We start from the raw sequence: 15,438 nt of genomic DNA on the forward strand, positions 1-15,438 counted from the left end.
GTCTGCGGGGCTCCCGTTCTCTGGCGGAGGAGGCTCGGTAGGGCCTTAGTGCAGGGCGGAGGGGGAGCCGGGCCGCCTCCCGGTGTGTGCAGCGTTACCTCAGGGCTTTCCCGCGCGTTACTTCAGGGCTTTCCCGCCCTCTGTGCCCCGAGAGGCGGCTGTGAGGCTCCGTGTGGAGCTGCGGGCGCGTTGCGGTGCTGCTGGGTTATGGAATCGCACTGCGGAACGCCCTGAGAGCGGAGCTTCACCTTTCCGAGCTGAAAACCCCCGGTTGTGGGTCTGTAACCGGGCCTCGTAACCGGGCCTTCTGCTCCTCCTGGCTCTTCTCCTAGCCACCCTGCTCCTGGGGCTCATTCATTAACCAAGGCTGTCCCGAGTGCCCTTTCTCTATTAAAGAATTGCGTTCTGTACTGCTGAGCTCGAGACTTTCCTCTTCACTGCTCCTGTTTATGCCGTTGTTTTTGCTGTTTGAAGGAATTTTGCTGACTGCCTGCGTTTCCAAGGCCGTTTACAGCAGGAGCTGTAACTTAAAATGCAGCTAAATTTAACACGGTATTGAAATTCCTCAGAACGCTGCTTCTATTTTTACCTCGTGGAGCTCTGAATGCTTACAGGATTCTGGTGGCCTACATAGCACCAAAGTGGGCCCGAGCCAAGTCCTGCAGCCTTGCAGAAGGAAAATGGTTTGTGATTCCTCCCTTTGCCTCCTCTTAATACCCTGCAGGCTGTTTGAAGAGCTGTGCTGCTCTAATACTGAGCTCTGGAAGGTTGAGTGTCTTTGCTCCTTAAGAGTTTAGATGTTGGTCTCTTCATAAAGCATAACTCTTTTTTTTGGTGCAGCTTTTACATCTTGCCGAAAGAAAAGAGAATTTTGAAAGGGATTCTCTCTTCTTTGGGCTGGTAATGCATTTTTCATCTGGAGGTGTTTATTTAGTTCTGTTTTCTTGGCAGGAGGATGGATACCACGATGCGGAATCTGTGGAATTTGTGTGACCAACTCATACGCCAGGCTGAAGTTTTAAGTGAAGGAAACGAATACCGTAAGTTTTGTGGCAGTGAGCAGCATCTGTGTGTTTACATTCTTGCAGCAAACATCATTAGCTGTTATTGAAGGATCCTTTGATGAGGCTTTGGGTAACAACACCCTTACAAGCAGTCAGATTTGAGGGTTGTTTCTTCTCCCATTGTTGAGAAATAGGAAGTCGCAGGGTGAAAGCAAGCTGGCTTTGCCAGGGTCTCACATGAGCTATCTTCTGCTTGGTGCTGATACTGGGACTTGGTCTGAAAAGGTTGTGAGATCTTGGAAACATCTGGAGTGTAGCAGGGTTTGCTGCAAGGCCAGCCTCTCCACGCTTCAGTTAATAGAGATTTTATTTAATTAACAGAAACCTGCTCTCAATGATAGGAGAGCTGCTGCATCTCCTCTCTTAATCTGAGTGAGGTATGTGCCTTTTCTCCAGAATTTATTCAGTTGGCTAAGAACTTTGAAGACTATCGAAGAAAGTGGCAGAAGACTGAGCAGGAGCTTGGTAGGTACAAAGACCTTCTGATGAAAAGTGAAGCTGAGCGTAGTGCTTTGGACGTGAAGCTGAAACACGCTCGCAATCAAGTGGATGTAGAGATCAAACGCAGGCAAAAAGCTGAAGCAGACTGTGAGAAGCTGGTGAGTGTTTCTTTTGTTACTGGTTAGCTCCAATTAATGTGGAGAGAAGGTGGTTAAACTGCAATTATCCCTGGGAAATAAGGACTGGAGGGGGGAAAAAAAAACCAACAATCGAGGGGGAATAAAAATCAATGAGAAGCTGGTTTGGCTCCTTGTAATGGCCTTCTGCTTTGGTCTGGAAGGCAAAAGGGCTGCTGTTTGGAGTTGAGCTGCTATTGCCTGGCAGAGCCTGGACTTTGCAGGCATCAACAGCCTGAGTGCTGGACTTGCTCTTAGCAATTCTGAGAGCCTATCTGTGTGGTATCTCAAATAGCTGAGATTGGTTCATGTAGTTAAATGGCTTCTGATATTCTTTCTCTTTTCAGGAGAGGCAAATACAACTGATTCGAGAGCTGCTCATGTGTGATGCATCTGGGAGCATTCAGCTAAGTGAAGAACAGAAGTCTGCCCTTGCCTTTCTTAATAGACCACAGGTTTCTGTCGGAGGTTCAGGCAACAAGAGGTAGGCAAAATGGTTTTGTCTGAACAGTGTAAGTGACAGGTATTGGTCTAGCTGTGTGTATCTGTGATACATGCTGCATCCATATCAACAGTTTCACTTTTATTCCAGTTTGAAATAGAGTTCTTTTGTGTAAGGCTGCTTTGGGAGCAACCACAGCTGCCTGAAAGCTAAACTGATGCATGCTTCTTCTAATTCTTGGTTTTTAGACTGTCTACAATAGATGAATCTGGCTCAATTCTGTCAGACATCAGCTTTGACAAGACTGATGATTCACTGGTAATGTAATTCCGAGTTCTAAACTATGAAATCTTAAACCTGTGGGGTAATCTCCAGAGACCTCTTGTGTTTAAATTATTACGGTATTAAACTGGTAGAGCTGATCTGCATTTCTCTGGTTAAACTTAATGAAAGTGGGGACCAGAGGTGGTGTGGTGTTTACACCGAGCTAACCAGTGCTGAATGTTTTCCACAGGACTGGGATTCCTCTGCGGTGAAAGCTGTCAGACTGAAGAGGAGAGAGAAGAGAGTATGTTCAATTTTTTCCCTTCAGACAGATCCCATTGTTAGCATTAACTGGCACCACCTGTCATCTCACAGCCACCTGTGACGGGTAGCTGCTAGTCACAAAACCTTGATGGGTGTGATTCTAATATAACTCAGACTTGCTGTGTAGATTTGGTACGAAAGTTATTTCTGATGCTGTTTTTCCACAGGGCACAATGAGTGGAGTTTCAGCTATCTTGTTATGAACTTGAGTTTGCAAGAGAGTATTTAGGAATTGTTAGCAGCTAACTGTGCAGGGAAGCTTCCTGTTGGAAGTTAATCTTTCTGCTCTATACAGGAGAAAATTTCTCCTAGAATGGTAGTGGTGGAGTATAGAGCTGGCTAGGGGAACTATTTGAAAGAGCTGTATATTGAGGCCTCCTGATACTCTTTCACTTTCTGATGGACAGCTGATACCATGGAGAAATTAATGCTGCTGTGGTGTGTGCAGTCAGATGTTTTGCTTCTCTAGTTCTACTGAACTTCTATATCACTAATAGTATTACCTGCCTTTTAGACTAAAATACTCTGTCTTTTCAGCGCTCTTCCAGGCAGTATGCTGAAGGCCCACCAGCTCCTGAGAAGAAAATCCGATCAATTGGTTCCACAGCAGACCAGGTAAGATGGTCCCAGCTGGCTTTGTGTGTGCTTAAAGTAGTTGGCCACAGTGCACACCTGTTTCCAGGGCCAGCAGACTTAACTCCTTGTTCTGTCAGCATTGCTGTCACTAACAACATCCTTCTTGCTACAGGGAAACGAATCCATAGTGGCAAAGACGACTCTCATGGTTCCCAGTGATGGTGGTCCTATTGAAGCCATCTCTACCATCCAGACTGTGCCTTACGGCCTGAGAAGCCAGAGGAAGAGTGGTAGGTGTCAGCCTGTTGCCTAGTCCTAAATAGCTGCTTAACTGGAGGATGTCCTGTCATTGCAGTTTCCTATGCTCCACAACTTAAGCTGCTGCCTCTAGTTTGTAGTGCATTTTCCCTGAAGCAAGGGATGCACAAGGGAACAGTTCCCATCTAGTCAACGCTCCTCTTCTGTTTTCTAGGTCCTTTGCAGCCTTGGAGCAGTGAAACGAGCTTAGGCTCTAAGCAGGTGGAATTCAAACCAGAGAGTAATGGTTCTGGCACCCCACAGAGCAACGGGGGAGTGAGGCTGCATGACTTTGTCTCAAAGACGGTAGGTTTGCAGGCAGGAACTTGCAAAGTATCTACTTTCATTAAATGTGTGTGATAGCAAGCTAATTGATAAGAAACTACCAGCCATTACATCCCAAGTCAATATTCACTGTGCTTGTTATCTGCGTGGTTATCCAGCTTAAGCTGAGTTACTACAAGGCACTAATTTCTTCCTGTCTGTATGCTCTGAATCACTAGGTTATCAAGCCAGAGTCATGTGTTCCTTGTGGAAAAAGAGTGAAATTTGGGAAAATCTCTCTGAAGTGCAGAGACTGCCATGTGGTCAGTCATCCGGAGTGTCGGGATCGCTGTCCTCTTCCCTGCATCCCCACCTTGACAGGACCTCCTGTCAAAATTGGGGAGGTAAGTCTGGGGGAATGCATGGCTGTTGACCCAAGCAGGCCATTGCTTGGCTGGAGCTGAACGTGCTTAGGCTCCAACAAGTCTGCCTGCTGCAGAAGAGCTCCCATTGCTCAGAGCTGCATAATAAAAAACAAACCAACTTGCTGAAGTTCTGTTCAGTAACCAGGACTGGTTGGTGGGGATGTCTTGTTGCAATGGTGTTATGTTGTGTGTGTAGCAGCTCTGCGTAGGCGATCCTGCAGCAGTGTGCTGATGGGCGTAGTGCTGCTCAGGGCTGGTGAAGAAGAAACAAGGCTTGTTCTTGAGCCTAAATCTTGCTGTGAATTCCTTAGGAAACATCTTCTGTGTCGTGAAGACTTGAGTACTTTTTTCTGTTGCTGCTCTTCTGTCCTTTAGGGTACGTTAATGGACTTTGTCCCTTCTGCTCCTCCAATGATCCCTTCCATCATAGTGCACTGTGTTAACGAGATCGAGCAGAGAGGCCTACATGAGGTAAAAATGAGAGGTGGGACAGTGCTGGTGAAATGGGTTTGAGATGCTACGGGAGCAATTAGTCACCCCAAATGTCTCTTGTTAATGGTGTGTACAGCACTGCTCAGTGGGAGGCTGTGAGCAGCCGTGGCTGTGCCGAGTGCTCAGGTGTGGGGAAGAAGGTAGACTTTGTGCAGCTGATATTCTGCCTCTAAGCAATGCTTTCTGCCAACAGAAGGGCCTTTACCGGATATCTGGCTGTGACAAGACAGTGAGAGAACTGAAAGAGAAGTTTCTCAGATCAAAAAATATTCCCTTGCTCAGTAATGTGGATGATATCCACGCCATCTGCGGCCTCCTGAAAGACTTTCTACGCAACCTGAAAGAACCCCTTCTCACTTTTAGGTTAAACAAGACTTTTATGGAAGCTGCAGGTAAGGAGACAGAAAGCGACATCCACATTTTTCAAAGACTTAATGACAGGTTGATCTGACACGTGAGCTGGCAGACCTTGCTGCTCCTCCTGCAGCTCTGCTGCGGATACTCAGGCTGCTGGGGAGATCTCTTCTTCCAAAATAGCACAGCAAAAGAGGAAAGAAATTCAAGTTCTTTCCAGAACATGAGGGGACCTTATAACCAGGAGAGAGAGAGCAACTTTTTATGGTCTGATAGCTATACGACAAGAGGGGGATGGTTTTAAACTAAGAGGGAAGGTTTAGGTGAGATGTGAGGAGAATTCTTAGCTCAGAAGGTGCTGCCTGGAAAAGTGTGAGTGCTGCATCCCTGGAGGTGCTCAGTGCCAGGCTGGGTGGGACTGTGGGTGGGACTGATTTAGTGGGTGGCAATCTAAGCCATTCTGTGATGATTCTGTTACATTCTAGTACTTGCCCAGGATATTCCAGCATTGGAATGCTTAGGGTTCCTGGTTTTTCTCAGGCTAGCTCTTACTGTGAGGAGAATACTACAGCTGTGCCTCTAGAACTGCTTTTTGAGGTGTAAACTTCTGCTCTTTAATTTTGATTTCCCTTCAGAAATCTCAGATGAGGACAACAGTGTGGCTGCTATGTACCAAGCAGTTGGGGAACTTCCTCGGGCCAATAGGGACACCCTGGCTTTTCTCATGGTTCATCTGCAGAGGTATGTTCAGATGGAGTGATAGTTCTGGAAGGAGGATACTGCCATTGGTGTGTTCTCTGATAGTCTCCTGTTGCTGCCTGTGAGTGAAAAGTCTTGGGCCAGGAGCATGAAGCGAGAGATAAAGAAACTCCGTTTCTTTGTTTTAAAAACAGAGTGGCTCAGAGCCCTGACACCAAAATGGACGTCACCAACCTGGCCAAAGTCTTTGGCCCCACGATAGTTGCTCATGCAGTACCTGATCCTGACCCGATGACGCTCCTGCAGGACACAAAGCGGCAGCCCAAGGTAGGTGAGCAGGAAGAGCTGCTGTGGGTAAATGGACTGCATTTAAAGAATCCTGCCTCGAGGGAGCTGGGGCGATGCCTGCCCAGTGTGTCAGGGCTGTGTGCAGTTCCTGATGTTGGCTGCTCACGGTGTTTCTGTAGGTAGTGGAGCGGCTTCTGCTGCTGCCTATGGAATACTGGAGCCAGCTGATGATGGTGGAGCAAGAAAACGTGGACCCAGCACATGTAATTGAGAACACCAATGCCTACTCCACTCCACAGACACCAGATGTTAAAGGTAATAGCTGGATGTTGCTCCACTGGCTGTGCAGCTCCTATTTGGAAAATAATGATCCTCAATCAAAGCTGCTTGTGAGAGTGTTGGAATTAGCCATCCCTGCATGCTGCAGGGAGGGAGAGGGAAAGAATGCATGCCAGAAAATACTAGACAAATCTGGTATCTTTGACAGACGCTGGGAAATGTCAGATGTTGCTTGCATAGCAATGAAAACTCATGCTGCTCACTTCATTGCCTTTTTTTTTTTTTTGATAGAATGCATATTTGAACCCCTCACTACTCCAGAGAGGCAGATGTACAGGAGGCTGTCTTCCAGCTCCCTGTGCCAAAAGGTCCTCTCTACCTTCAGCATGACCCCCAAGTAAGTTCCTCTGGGTGCCATATGGAAATGTTGGGATGGCTGCAGGTGGTTTGGGTGTTCAAGAGGAAGTAAAATAGACTTTTGGACACAATTCTGGGAGCAGCTTGGATTTACTACTACTTGCCTTAATCAGTGCTGTAGTAACGGTGCAAGCTGCATAATGGTTAATGAGCATTGTCTTATGGCAGGGTGAAAAGTGGGTTTTTTTGATGGTTTTTTTTTTTTTCTTTGCTTGGGAGGTGGGTAGAACTTGAGTGAATGGTCCCTGGGAAAGGGAAACTGTTAGATGTTTACATCCAAAACTCAAACCTCATCTTCTCAACTTCTCTTGAACCAGGTCTGTGAGCAAAAGCAAGTCAGCAACCCAGCTGAGGCGTCAAGGCAGATTCTTTGCCTCTCCTGTGCTGAAATGAAATGGACCTGGGAGTAAACGTCCTCCTAGGATTTGCACACCAGTATACACGAGTGCAGCAGCTCCTCTCCTTGGCAGCTTGTGGAATAATCTCATTTTCCTTTTCTCTTTCAGCCTAAGACTTTCAGTGGGATTGTTAATATATTGCACAATGCTGGATTTTACTACCTGCTTTTAGCATTGGTGAAGAAAATAAATACAAGTCCTATTTAATAATCTACATTAATACTTTAAACTCCCTGCTTCTTCTCAGTGGCATGTTGTTCTCTGCCTGGTGAGTGAAGCATTGTGGTGGTGCAGCCTGTCATCCTCAGGGTGGCAGTGCTGCATTTGTCTTGGGTTTACCATGGGAGACTTTTGCTGAGGACTTTCTCTAGATAACATTAGAGGATGACCTAAAAACACCCTTGATTTTAGGAGTACCTGCTTCTCCAAACAGGGAGATATGAACTTGCACAGTACTGCACAGGAAGCAACTTAGGGTGAATGTATAGAAGTTCATGAAATGTGATTTTTACTGAGCTCTGGAAAACTATCTTAACCTGCACAGCAGCCAAGTAAATCATGATGTTCCTTGTGACCTGTGGTTCTGTACTCTGTTGAACACTTCAGCTGTACTGTGGGATTTTAGCCAGTGCCTGGGCAGTGTTACAGAAGGTTCTTGTGCTGTATTACTCTGGCAATGCTGAGGTGCAGCTTAAACCAGAATAAAGCATCCTGTTCTGCTTGCCTTGACTCCACTGCCTTCCCTTCTCAAAGTAGATCTGGGGTCTGAATAAATGCAGAAGAAAACCCTGTGGTCAGAGCAGCAGGATTGGGACTCACCCTGGATTCCTCCCAGGAGATGACTGTTAGCACTACAGCTTTTAGAAAGCAACGGGGCTGAGGTGACAGGAGAGGAATACATTCTGCAGTCCCTTATCCTGCCATGCACGACACTGCTGTTATCATTAAAAGGGCCACAGGCTCTGTGAGCCCTTGGTGCTGGGCTGGTCAGGCTGGTTTGTGGCTGGGGCCGTCCAGACCTGCCTAAAACTTTGCTCTAGTTTGTTTAGCTTGTTTGTCTCTAACCACAACTGCTTAGCAGCTGGGTAGTTGTTACCTAATGCATTTCAGCAGCTGAATTTGTGTGGTTTTATTTAACTGTGGGGTATGGTGACTGTGCCTGTGATAAATGTGGTGCCTTCCCTGAAGGAGCAGGTACTGTGGTCTGTGGGCAGTGTGCATAGGATGGCCCAGGGCTGCTTGCAGCTCTCTGATGATTTGTTACCACTCATTAACAGCTTGGGCAAGTGACAAAAATTGGTCTTAGTGGTCAAAACAAACAGAAAAGGAAAAATGTGACATATAGTGAATGTAATGTGGAATTGCAGCCATGTGCAGAAAGAATCAAGTATAGAAGGCATTAAAAATGCATAAATAGAGCCCCAATTAAACCCTAAAATGAGAAGGAAGAAATCATGAACCTTGGCATCGTGTTCCTCTTGGCACAGAGGAGCCAAAAACCATCATCAGCTTCTTATTTTCTCCCTCAAAAGACCTCAGGATGCTGATGAGTCACTGTAGCAATGCAAAGGAAGGGAGGAGAATTCATCAGAGGAAAGGGGCAGATTGTTTTTCCTGTTCTTTGCAGCCCTTAGTAGAAGTGGAGCAGTTTGGATATTGTTATCGCTGCTGTAACCAGACTAGGGGTAAGTGATTTTGACGAGGCTGTTGAGCATCAGGTGGACGCTCAGTAAGTTCTAATTCCTGAATCATCATATGAGCACGTTCTCTCTAAGCACTTCCGTAGAATCATTTCACTCTCACAAGATGTTTCTCCATCTCTTGCTGCGTTCAGGACCGCATCTCTTCTCAGCCTGGACAAACCTGAGCTGCAGCTCATCCTCCACCTCTTGTGTGGCCGACTCCACGCCAGTGCTCCCACAGCCCCACTGTGTGGCTCTGGGGTTGGGTGATGGATTCATTTATTTCTTCTGGCTCCCTGGGCTGAGCTGAGCTGGGGGGCAGCAGTGGTACCATGGAGGAGAAAATGGGAGCTGGAGTTCCTCAGGGACTCAGCTTCTTGGTTCTTTTGCTAATATTAGGGCTGGTTTGAGGATGGCTATGGCTCTCTGAAGTGGCTATTAATATCATACAAAGCTTGGATGGAAGTCAAAAATAACAGCAAACGAGAAAACTACGAACCACAGAACCAAACAGGAAGTCCAAGCAAGGCTCAGTGCTGAGAGAGATAAACGGTGGGAAGGAAAAGCAAAAGAGCTGCAGTACGATGCAGAGATGAAAAACGCACAGAGCTTTGGAGAGCGCTTGAAAACAGTCCTTGGCTGGCAATGGTGGTGTTCAATGGAATAATGCTGATCAAATGCTCGGAGCTGATGGAAAGGAAATCCTGGTTTATTGGCCCAGACGTTTCCCGAGTTTGAAAAAAACACTTTAAAGCCTTCAAGTGCCCACGCAGGGCTGGGAGGGGCTTGCAGCAGGGCACACATAGTGCCCCTACCCTAGGGAGCTGCTTTTCTGCCTCTCTTCCTTTGCACTCAGCAGTCTGCTCCTGCTAATGAAATCCTCTGCTTCTGAGCCCTGGCCTTCATCTTCATTTTTGCTAGCTTTTGTGATTGCAGTAACCTATGGGAGGTACAGCATGGTCTGTAGGAAGAAATAACCTCTATGTGACCAAAGCTACTGTCTCAAAAAAGCAGGCAGGCAGCAGGCTCTGGGTCCTTCATCACACAGGGAAAGGTGGTACAAAGGTCTGGACTTGTGTCCAAGGAGACTCAGGCTACAAAGGGGACTCTGAGCCCCCAAAGTGCTCAGCAGCACCACCAGGAAACACAGAGCTTGGAAAGGCTGCAAGCAGTGCCTGAGGGTTGGGACATTTCAAGGGCTGAAGCTGAGTAGCTTAGGTGAAAACTGAACATACAGCAATGTGCAGTAGCAGGAGTTCCCTGAGCAAGTCTGAGTCCTGGCTGGATGCTTGAAACCTTTGTCCTATTAATTGCAACTACTTTTCTTGTTGGCATGGGAGTGCAGGTGAAGCTTCTGTGAGGCCCGTGGCAAAAGGGCACTTTCTGTTTTTGCTGTGCTTTTATGGATCCTATGGAATCTATTCCTCTGTGCTGTGCTACTTGCTGCTGCAGCAGAGGATCTGAACTCTCCTCCAGGGAAAGGAGGGTGGCAATAGCAGAGTTCTGTGGGTGCCCCAGCATCTGCACAGTGCTGTTTGGTGCGTATGGTTGTGCTGGTCATTGCACAGCCCTGGCCAAGAACTGTGCTTATTCAGTGCCTGCATTGCCCACCTGCTCAGCAGTTGAGGAGGCATGGAGTGTTCTGCACAGCTGCTGTGGGCTCACTGCAACCATTCAGTTGGAAAATGGCTGATAGACTTAAATAATAAAAAAAAAAAGCCTGTTTTCTGCTAGGCCACACGATGGGTATTCCCTTCTCCCTGCAGACCTTGCAGTAGGGGTTGTGCCAGCAGATGGCACAGGGCTCCCATCACTGAGCTGGGGCTGTAGGCTGGGGTGCCCGCATGAACACTTTGGTCACTGCTTTTAGATCTCTACTTCACAGCAAAATTACGTTGTTTTGAACACTATTCCATCTTTCCCCCCTGTTTGGAAATAAAAGAACATATTGAGAAATGTAAAGGCTTCCCTTGGTTGTGGAGAGGGAGGAAAAGCAGAGCAGGAGCTAAGAAGGGAAAAAGAAACGCAGCAGGTTTAAAATGAAAAGGGAAGAAATATGTATTTTTTAAATACAAAGTGTACAAAAATAGAGCAATGTTGTATATGCAGAAATATTTGTTTTCAAATCTTTGACTTCACAACAGAACAACTCCTCTGTGCATGCCCTTGTTCCTCCAGTTTTACCTGATATTGGAGATGTAGGTCTGTTGAATTCTGGATAAAGGAGTCCTGGGTTTTCTCCTTTCTTGGTGTGTGAGCAGCAGATGGCACACGAGCAGAAGCTGGATTTGCTGCTGTGGGCTTATGGGGGGAGCTATGGAGGTGGCAGTGAATGGTTGCATTCCAGATACAGCTGATCCACCTGAACCAGGCAAGAGATGCTTACAAACCCGCATCTTTGTAGAGCTGTAGACTCACAGCCTGGCTTGGGTGGGATCTTAAAGATCATAGAACCATAGGCTGGTTGGGTTGGAAGGGGACCTTCAAGCCCCCCGTGCTCTTGGCTGCTCTCACCCCTCCTTGGCCTTGGGCACCTCTAGGGCTGGAGCACCCACAGCTCTGGGCAGCCTGTCTTCATCCAAGTAAAAAATTTCCTCTTAACTCGAATCTCCTGTCTTTTAGTTTTCTATAACCTGCAGCAAGGGCTGGGCAGCTTCCCAAGCATTCAGGTGAAGGCAGCTGTTAAGTATTTCAAAATGTTAGCCTGAACTGCTGCCCCAAAGTGCCCATCTCCCCTCTGTTAATCTCTAAAAACGCAAGGATCCAGACATCTGTTTACAGCTTGATGAGCCCACGAGGTCACCACAAAGGCTTCATCAACAAGAGCAAAATAATTGGAGAGAAAAGAAAATAGATGATAGCGAGGGATTCGGTTAGCTGACCTCAAAAATACAGCATCTGCAGCCTACATGAGCATCTCGTGTGCTCAGAGGGTTCATCTGCCAGGCTCTGGAAGACACTCAGATACCAACGGACTCCCCTGGCTCCTCAGGGAGGACTTCTTATCTGCAGGAGCAAAGCCTTCCCTCCTATCAGCCCCTTGAGAGACACTCAACTGTCTCCCAACTGCTCTGATGCTGTGATAAGCCCAGAGGGTTCTCTGTGTGGTGAGGCTGGGAGTGCTGAGAGTTGGTTTGGTGCTGGTGGGGCCCAGCAGCCAAGCATTCACCCACTGCCTGGTCTTGCCGCATGGAAGAATTTTGGGTACAGAATAGGGAAGGACTTGGGGGTTTGCTGGCAGTTGAGCTTCCCATATCTTTCATATCCCTGAACCCCTGAAGGGGTTGGAGGTGCAAAATCCATCCTACTGTAGGAGAAATACAAGACTGAGACCGTGAGGCTGGAAGTGCACAAAGCAAGTTTGAGGTCTGAGCGATGCAGTTGATGTGACAGAAGGAAGGGATGCCATCCAAAGGGACCCTTAAGGACCCTTCCAACCCAACCATCCTATGATTCTACGATCTTTAAGGACCCTTCCAAACTAATCATCTTATGGTTCCGTGACTTAAGGACTCTTACAGCCCCACCATTCCATGACAATGATTCTATGATGAGTACTCAGCACCAGAGACTTTGTCCAAGGGCAATTCCCTCCTCTGGAAGATGCTACAAGATGCTCTTCCACCACTTCCAGAATCTGCCTCAAGATGGTGCTCCGGCCAGTTTTAATTTTTATTTTATAAAGAATTTGTATGCATTACAGTCACTTTTTGGTGCTAAATAACAACAAATGAGCATGGGCCCTTGCAGGGAGCCCTTGGCTGCCTCTGCCCACCCTGTGCTGGAAGCCCCCGAGTGCTGCCAGGAATGAGTCACCAGCGACATCCCCGTAGGGAAGGAGAACTATGGGTTCTTAACCTTGACCATTCTGGGTAGGAAACGTTTATTTGTCCAGCTTGCTTTATAAATAACCCAGAAGGCTGCAGCCTTCTTTTCATGATCTCCAAGTGGACGTGCTTTCAGCTGCCTCCCCGTGAGCTCCGTGCTGTTGCTGTGTCACATCGTGGGTGAGGAAAACATTAAAAAGAAACGAGAGGAATTTTGTGGAGAATGGGGAAGGTTGAGGTCAAAGAGCAAGGTGGTAAGGGAGGGATACGTGTGGGAAGCATAGGGTTGGCTCCAACGAGAAACAAACCCAGAGAGGAAAATCAACCCGTGCAGACAAGGTTAACCCTTTTAGCAAGCGTTGGAGCTGGACCTTGTCTTGTCTTGCTGGCCTCCAGCTCTGCAGGCTGCCATTGAAATCCACTGTGAGCTGATGGCAGCTTGGAGCCACAGCATTGTGCCCAAGGGATGGGAAATGCGCTCTGTCCTGCAGGCAGGGGAACACTAAAAGCTGCAAAGAAGCAGCCATGACAAATGCAAAGTCTTGAGCTGGGAGAGGAGAAGGAGAACAGCAACGCACCCTAACACAGCATTTGTACCCCTGAAAGCAATAAAACACTTTTCTAATTGAAGGCAAATACTCTTGCAGTGTTCAGCTGAAAATATGCACGTCATAAGTGCGCTCCAGAAGGATTTTCTCCACTCTCTTTATTAGAAGATGAGAAGAAGTGCTGGAAAGAGTCAAGCAGTCTTTTGTACCAAACCATAAAGCTGGGAACTCATGGGATCCTGTTGGCATGGTAAGGGCAAGCATCAGCCAGGCACCTGCACAGCATCGTTTGTCAGGAGATGGATGGTGGTCAGCTCATGGGCATCGAAGTCCCGTGGGCTATAGGATAAGCACTAGGCATGCAGAAAAAGGATGGGCAAGGAGGAACCCAGTGCTGAGCACTGCAGCACTGTTTCTCCCATTGCAAGCAGTTCCCCCCAGGCAGTTTTGCCTCCCCCAACCCTATCTGCAGAGTTGAAGGAATCCAGCAAATCTTTAGAACGAGATGCTTCCCTTGCCCAGCCCGCTCTTCCTTCAGCCCTTATCTGCCCTTACCTGTCTCCACCAGGTCGCTTTAAATGTCCCAGACACTTCCTTCCTTTGTTTGTCTTGGCCAGAAAGGGAAATGTCTTGTGTGTCAAAGGTTTACTGCGAATTCCTGTCCAAGCTTTTTAGTACCTCTGGCCCCAGTAAATAAATCAAACTTCTCCTGGTGAGGGATTTGCACCATCAGATGCTCGCTCTGTGTTCTCCCTCCCCTGCCTGCACTCAGGATGGAGCTGCTTGGAGGCATCTCCATCCTCCTGTTTTCATGGGAGGAATTTGTCATTTTTTGGAGCAGTTTATGGTGGGGTTGGGGTGGCCGTTTGGAGGGAGCTGGGGGCATTGGTTGAAAGGCAGCAGGGGGAGCTTCGTTCTGAGCAGCTCTGACGGGACCCAGCACTTGTCTTAAACGGGCACAGCAAAGCCAGGGGCAAAAGTGAGTACGAAGGAGGTGATTTGGGGGAATTTCTGGTAGATTTTAGGCCTGAATTTGTTTTCTCTGTGGGTTGGTTTTGAATGGACCACTCTGCTGTGCTGGAGCAGTGCATGAAGGGGTGATGGAGGGATTAGAACGAAGTGTGCATTGCTTGTGCTCTGCTCACCCCTTCCTCTGTAGGAGAGAAACGTGGAGATGCTGCAGGACCTTGGGCTGGGTGCGGCCAGGTGCCACAGCACCTTCCCCAGGGAACTGTTCTCCTCATTCTGGAAGAGTAAAAAAAAAAATCAAACCTGGGCCACGTTCCAAAGGAAAACACGAACCTCCCATGTGCATCCCAGAGCACTGCATGGGCTTCACTGAAAAAAGAGCCCCTGGACCGGGTGAGCAGCCCTGCAGGTGTAGGACCAGAGAGCTCGATGGGGTTTGAAGCCCCAGAAGGGGTTGAGCTGGGAAGCTCCTTCTCTTGCAGATGCACACCTTGATCTCAGCTCCCCGCTCTTCTCCTTCGCTCTGAACCGACCCCGTGTGGTCACACCTGGCTGCGGGGTGCCCGGTGCTGTCAGCTGCCAAAACCACAGCCTGTGGGAAGGCTGAGCTGCACGAAAACAAGGCTGTGCTCACCCTGAGCTGCCCTGGCAAACAGGAAGCTACGAGCAGGGGTGGGAGAGTTCGTAATCAGGAGGGAGAGTGACTTATTGCAGGGCTGTGAGGCCCCGGCACTGCTGCCTGGAGAGGTGTGGGTGCCCCATCCCTGGTGGTGCTCACGGCTGTGGATGGGACCCTGTGGGGCTGATGGAGGGGTGGGAGCAGCCCAGGGCAGGGGGTGGGACTTGGGGGGCATTGAAGGCACTTCCAAGCCAACCATCCTATGGCTCTGTGACCTTTAAAGTCTCTTCCAGCCCAACCCTTTCTATGATTCTATCAGTCTATGATCTTAAGGTCCCTTGCAACCAAAACCATTCTGTGGTTCTCCAGCCCAACCCAATCCATGATTCAACAGCTCTATGATCTTTAAAGACCTGTCCAACCAAAGCCATACTCTAAGTATGGGCACATGGGAACACACCCCAGACACCGCTTGCAGTGAAGTGAAATAAATGCATTCCAGATAAACGCATGCACCTGGCTTTACCTGGCCAGCTGGTACACTGACACCCATATCCAAACCTAAGGGCAGGCTGAGTGCTTCCATTCCCCTC

The 15,438-nt window shown here is 48.1% G+C and overlaps 1 protein-coding gene across 2 annotated transcripts in view; it reads left to right on the plus strand.

Annotated features, from left to right (window-relative positions):
- Nucleotides 1-7,929, plus strand: part of RACGAP1 (Rac GTPase activating protein 1) — an 8,205-nt gene extending 276 nt beyond the window's left edge. Inside the window, exons 1-17 of one of the 2 annotated variants that reach the window (XM_010720542.3) lie at nt 581-683; nt 952-1,040; nt 1,461-1,663; nt 2,029-2,165; nt 2,372-2,441; nt 2,638-2,691; nt 3,249-3,326; nt 3,460-3,577; nt 3,760-3,890; nt 4,088-4,252; nt 4,649-4,744; nt 4,959-5,157; nt 5,755-5,860; nt 6,013-6,145; nt 6,286-6,421; nt 6,677-6,782; nt 7,120-7,929. In XM_010720542.3, coding sequence (XP_010718844.1) covers nt 956-1,040; nt 1,461-1,663; nt 2,029-2,165; nt 2,372-2,441; nt 2,638-2,691; nt 3,249-3,326; nt 3,460-3,577; nt 3,760-3,890; nt 4,088-4,252; nt 4,649-4,744; nt 4,959-5,157; nt 5,755-5,860; nt 6,013-6,145; nt 6,286-6,421; nt 6,677-6,782; nt 7,120-7,195 — 1,893 coding nt within the window. In that variant the 5' untranslated portion in view covers nt 581-683; nt 952-955 and the 3' untranslated portion in view covers nt 7,196-7,929. Of the gene's footprint in view, nt 1-580; nt 684-951; nt 1,041-1,460; nt 1,664-2,028; nt 2,166-2,371; nt 2,442-2,637; nt 2,692-3,248; nt 3,327-3,459; nt 3,578-3,759; nt 3,891-4,087; nt 4,253-4,648; nt 4,745-4,958; nt 5,158-5,754; nt 5,861-6,012; nt 6,146-6,285; nt 6,422-6,676; nt 6,783-7,119 lie in introns of those variants that run through there. The other variant, XM_010720541.3, reaches the window with a different exon arrangement.
- Nucleotides 7,930-15,438: the final 7,509 nt, after the last annotated feature.

The sequence above is a fragment of the Meleagris gallopavo genome, chromosome 17 (assembly GCF_000146605.3).
Source record: "Meleagris gallopavo isolate NT-WF06-2002-E0010 breed Aviagen turkey brand Nicholas breeding stock chromosome 17, Turkey_5.1, whole genome shotgun sequence".
In the NCBI taxonomy this organism is placed as follows: domain Eukaryota; kingdom Metazoa; phylum Chordata; class Aves; order Galliformes; family Phasianidae; genus Meleagris; species Meleagris gallopavo.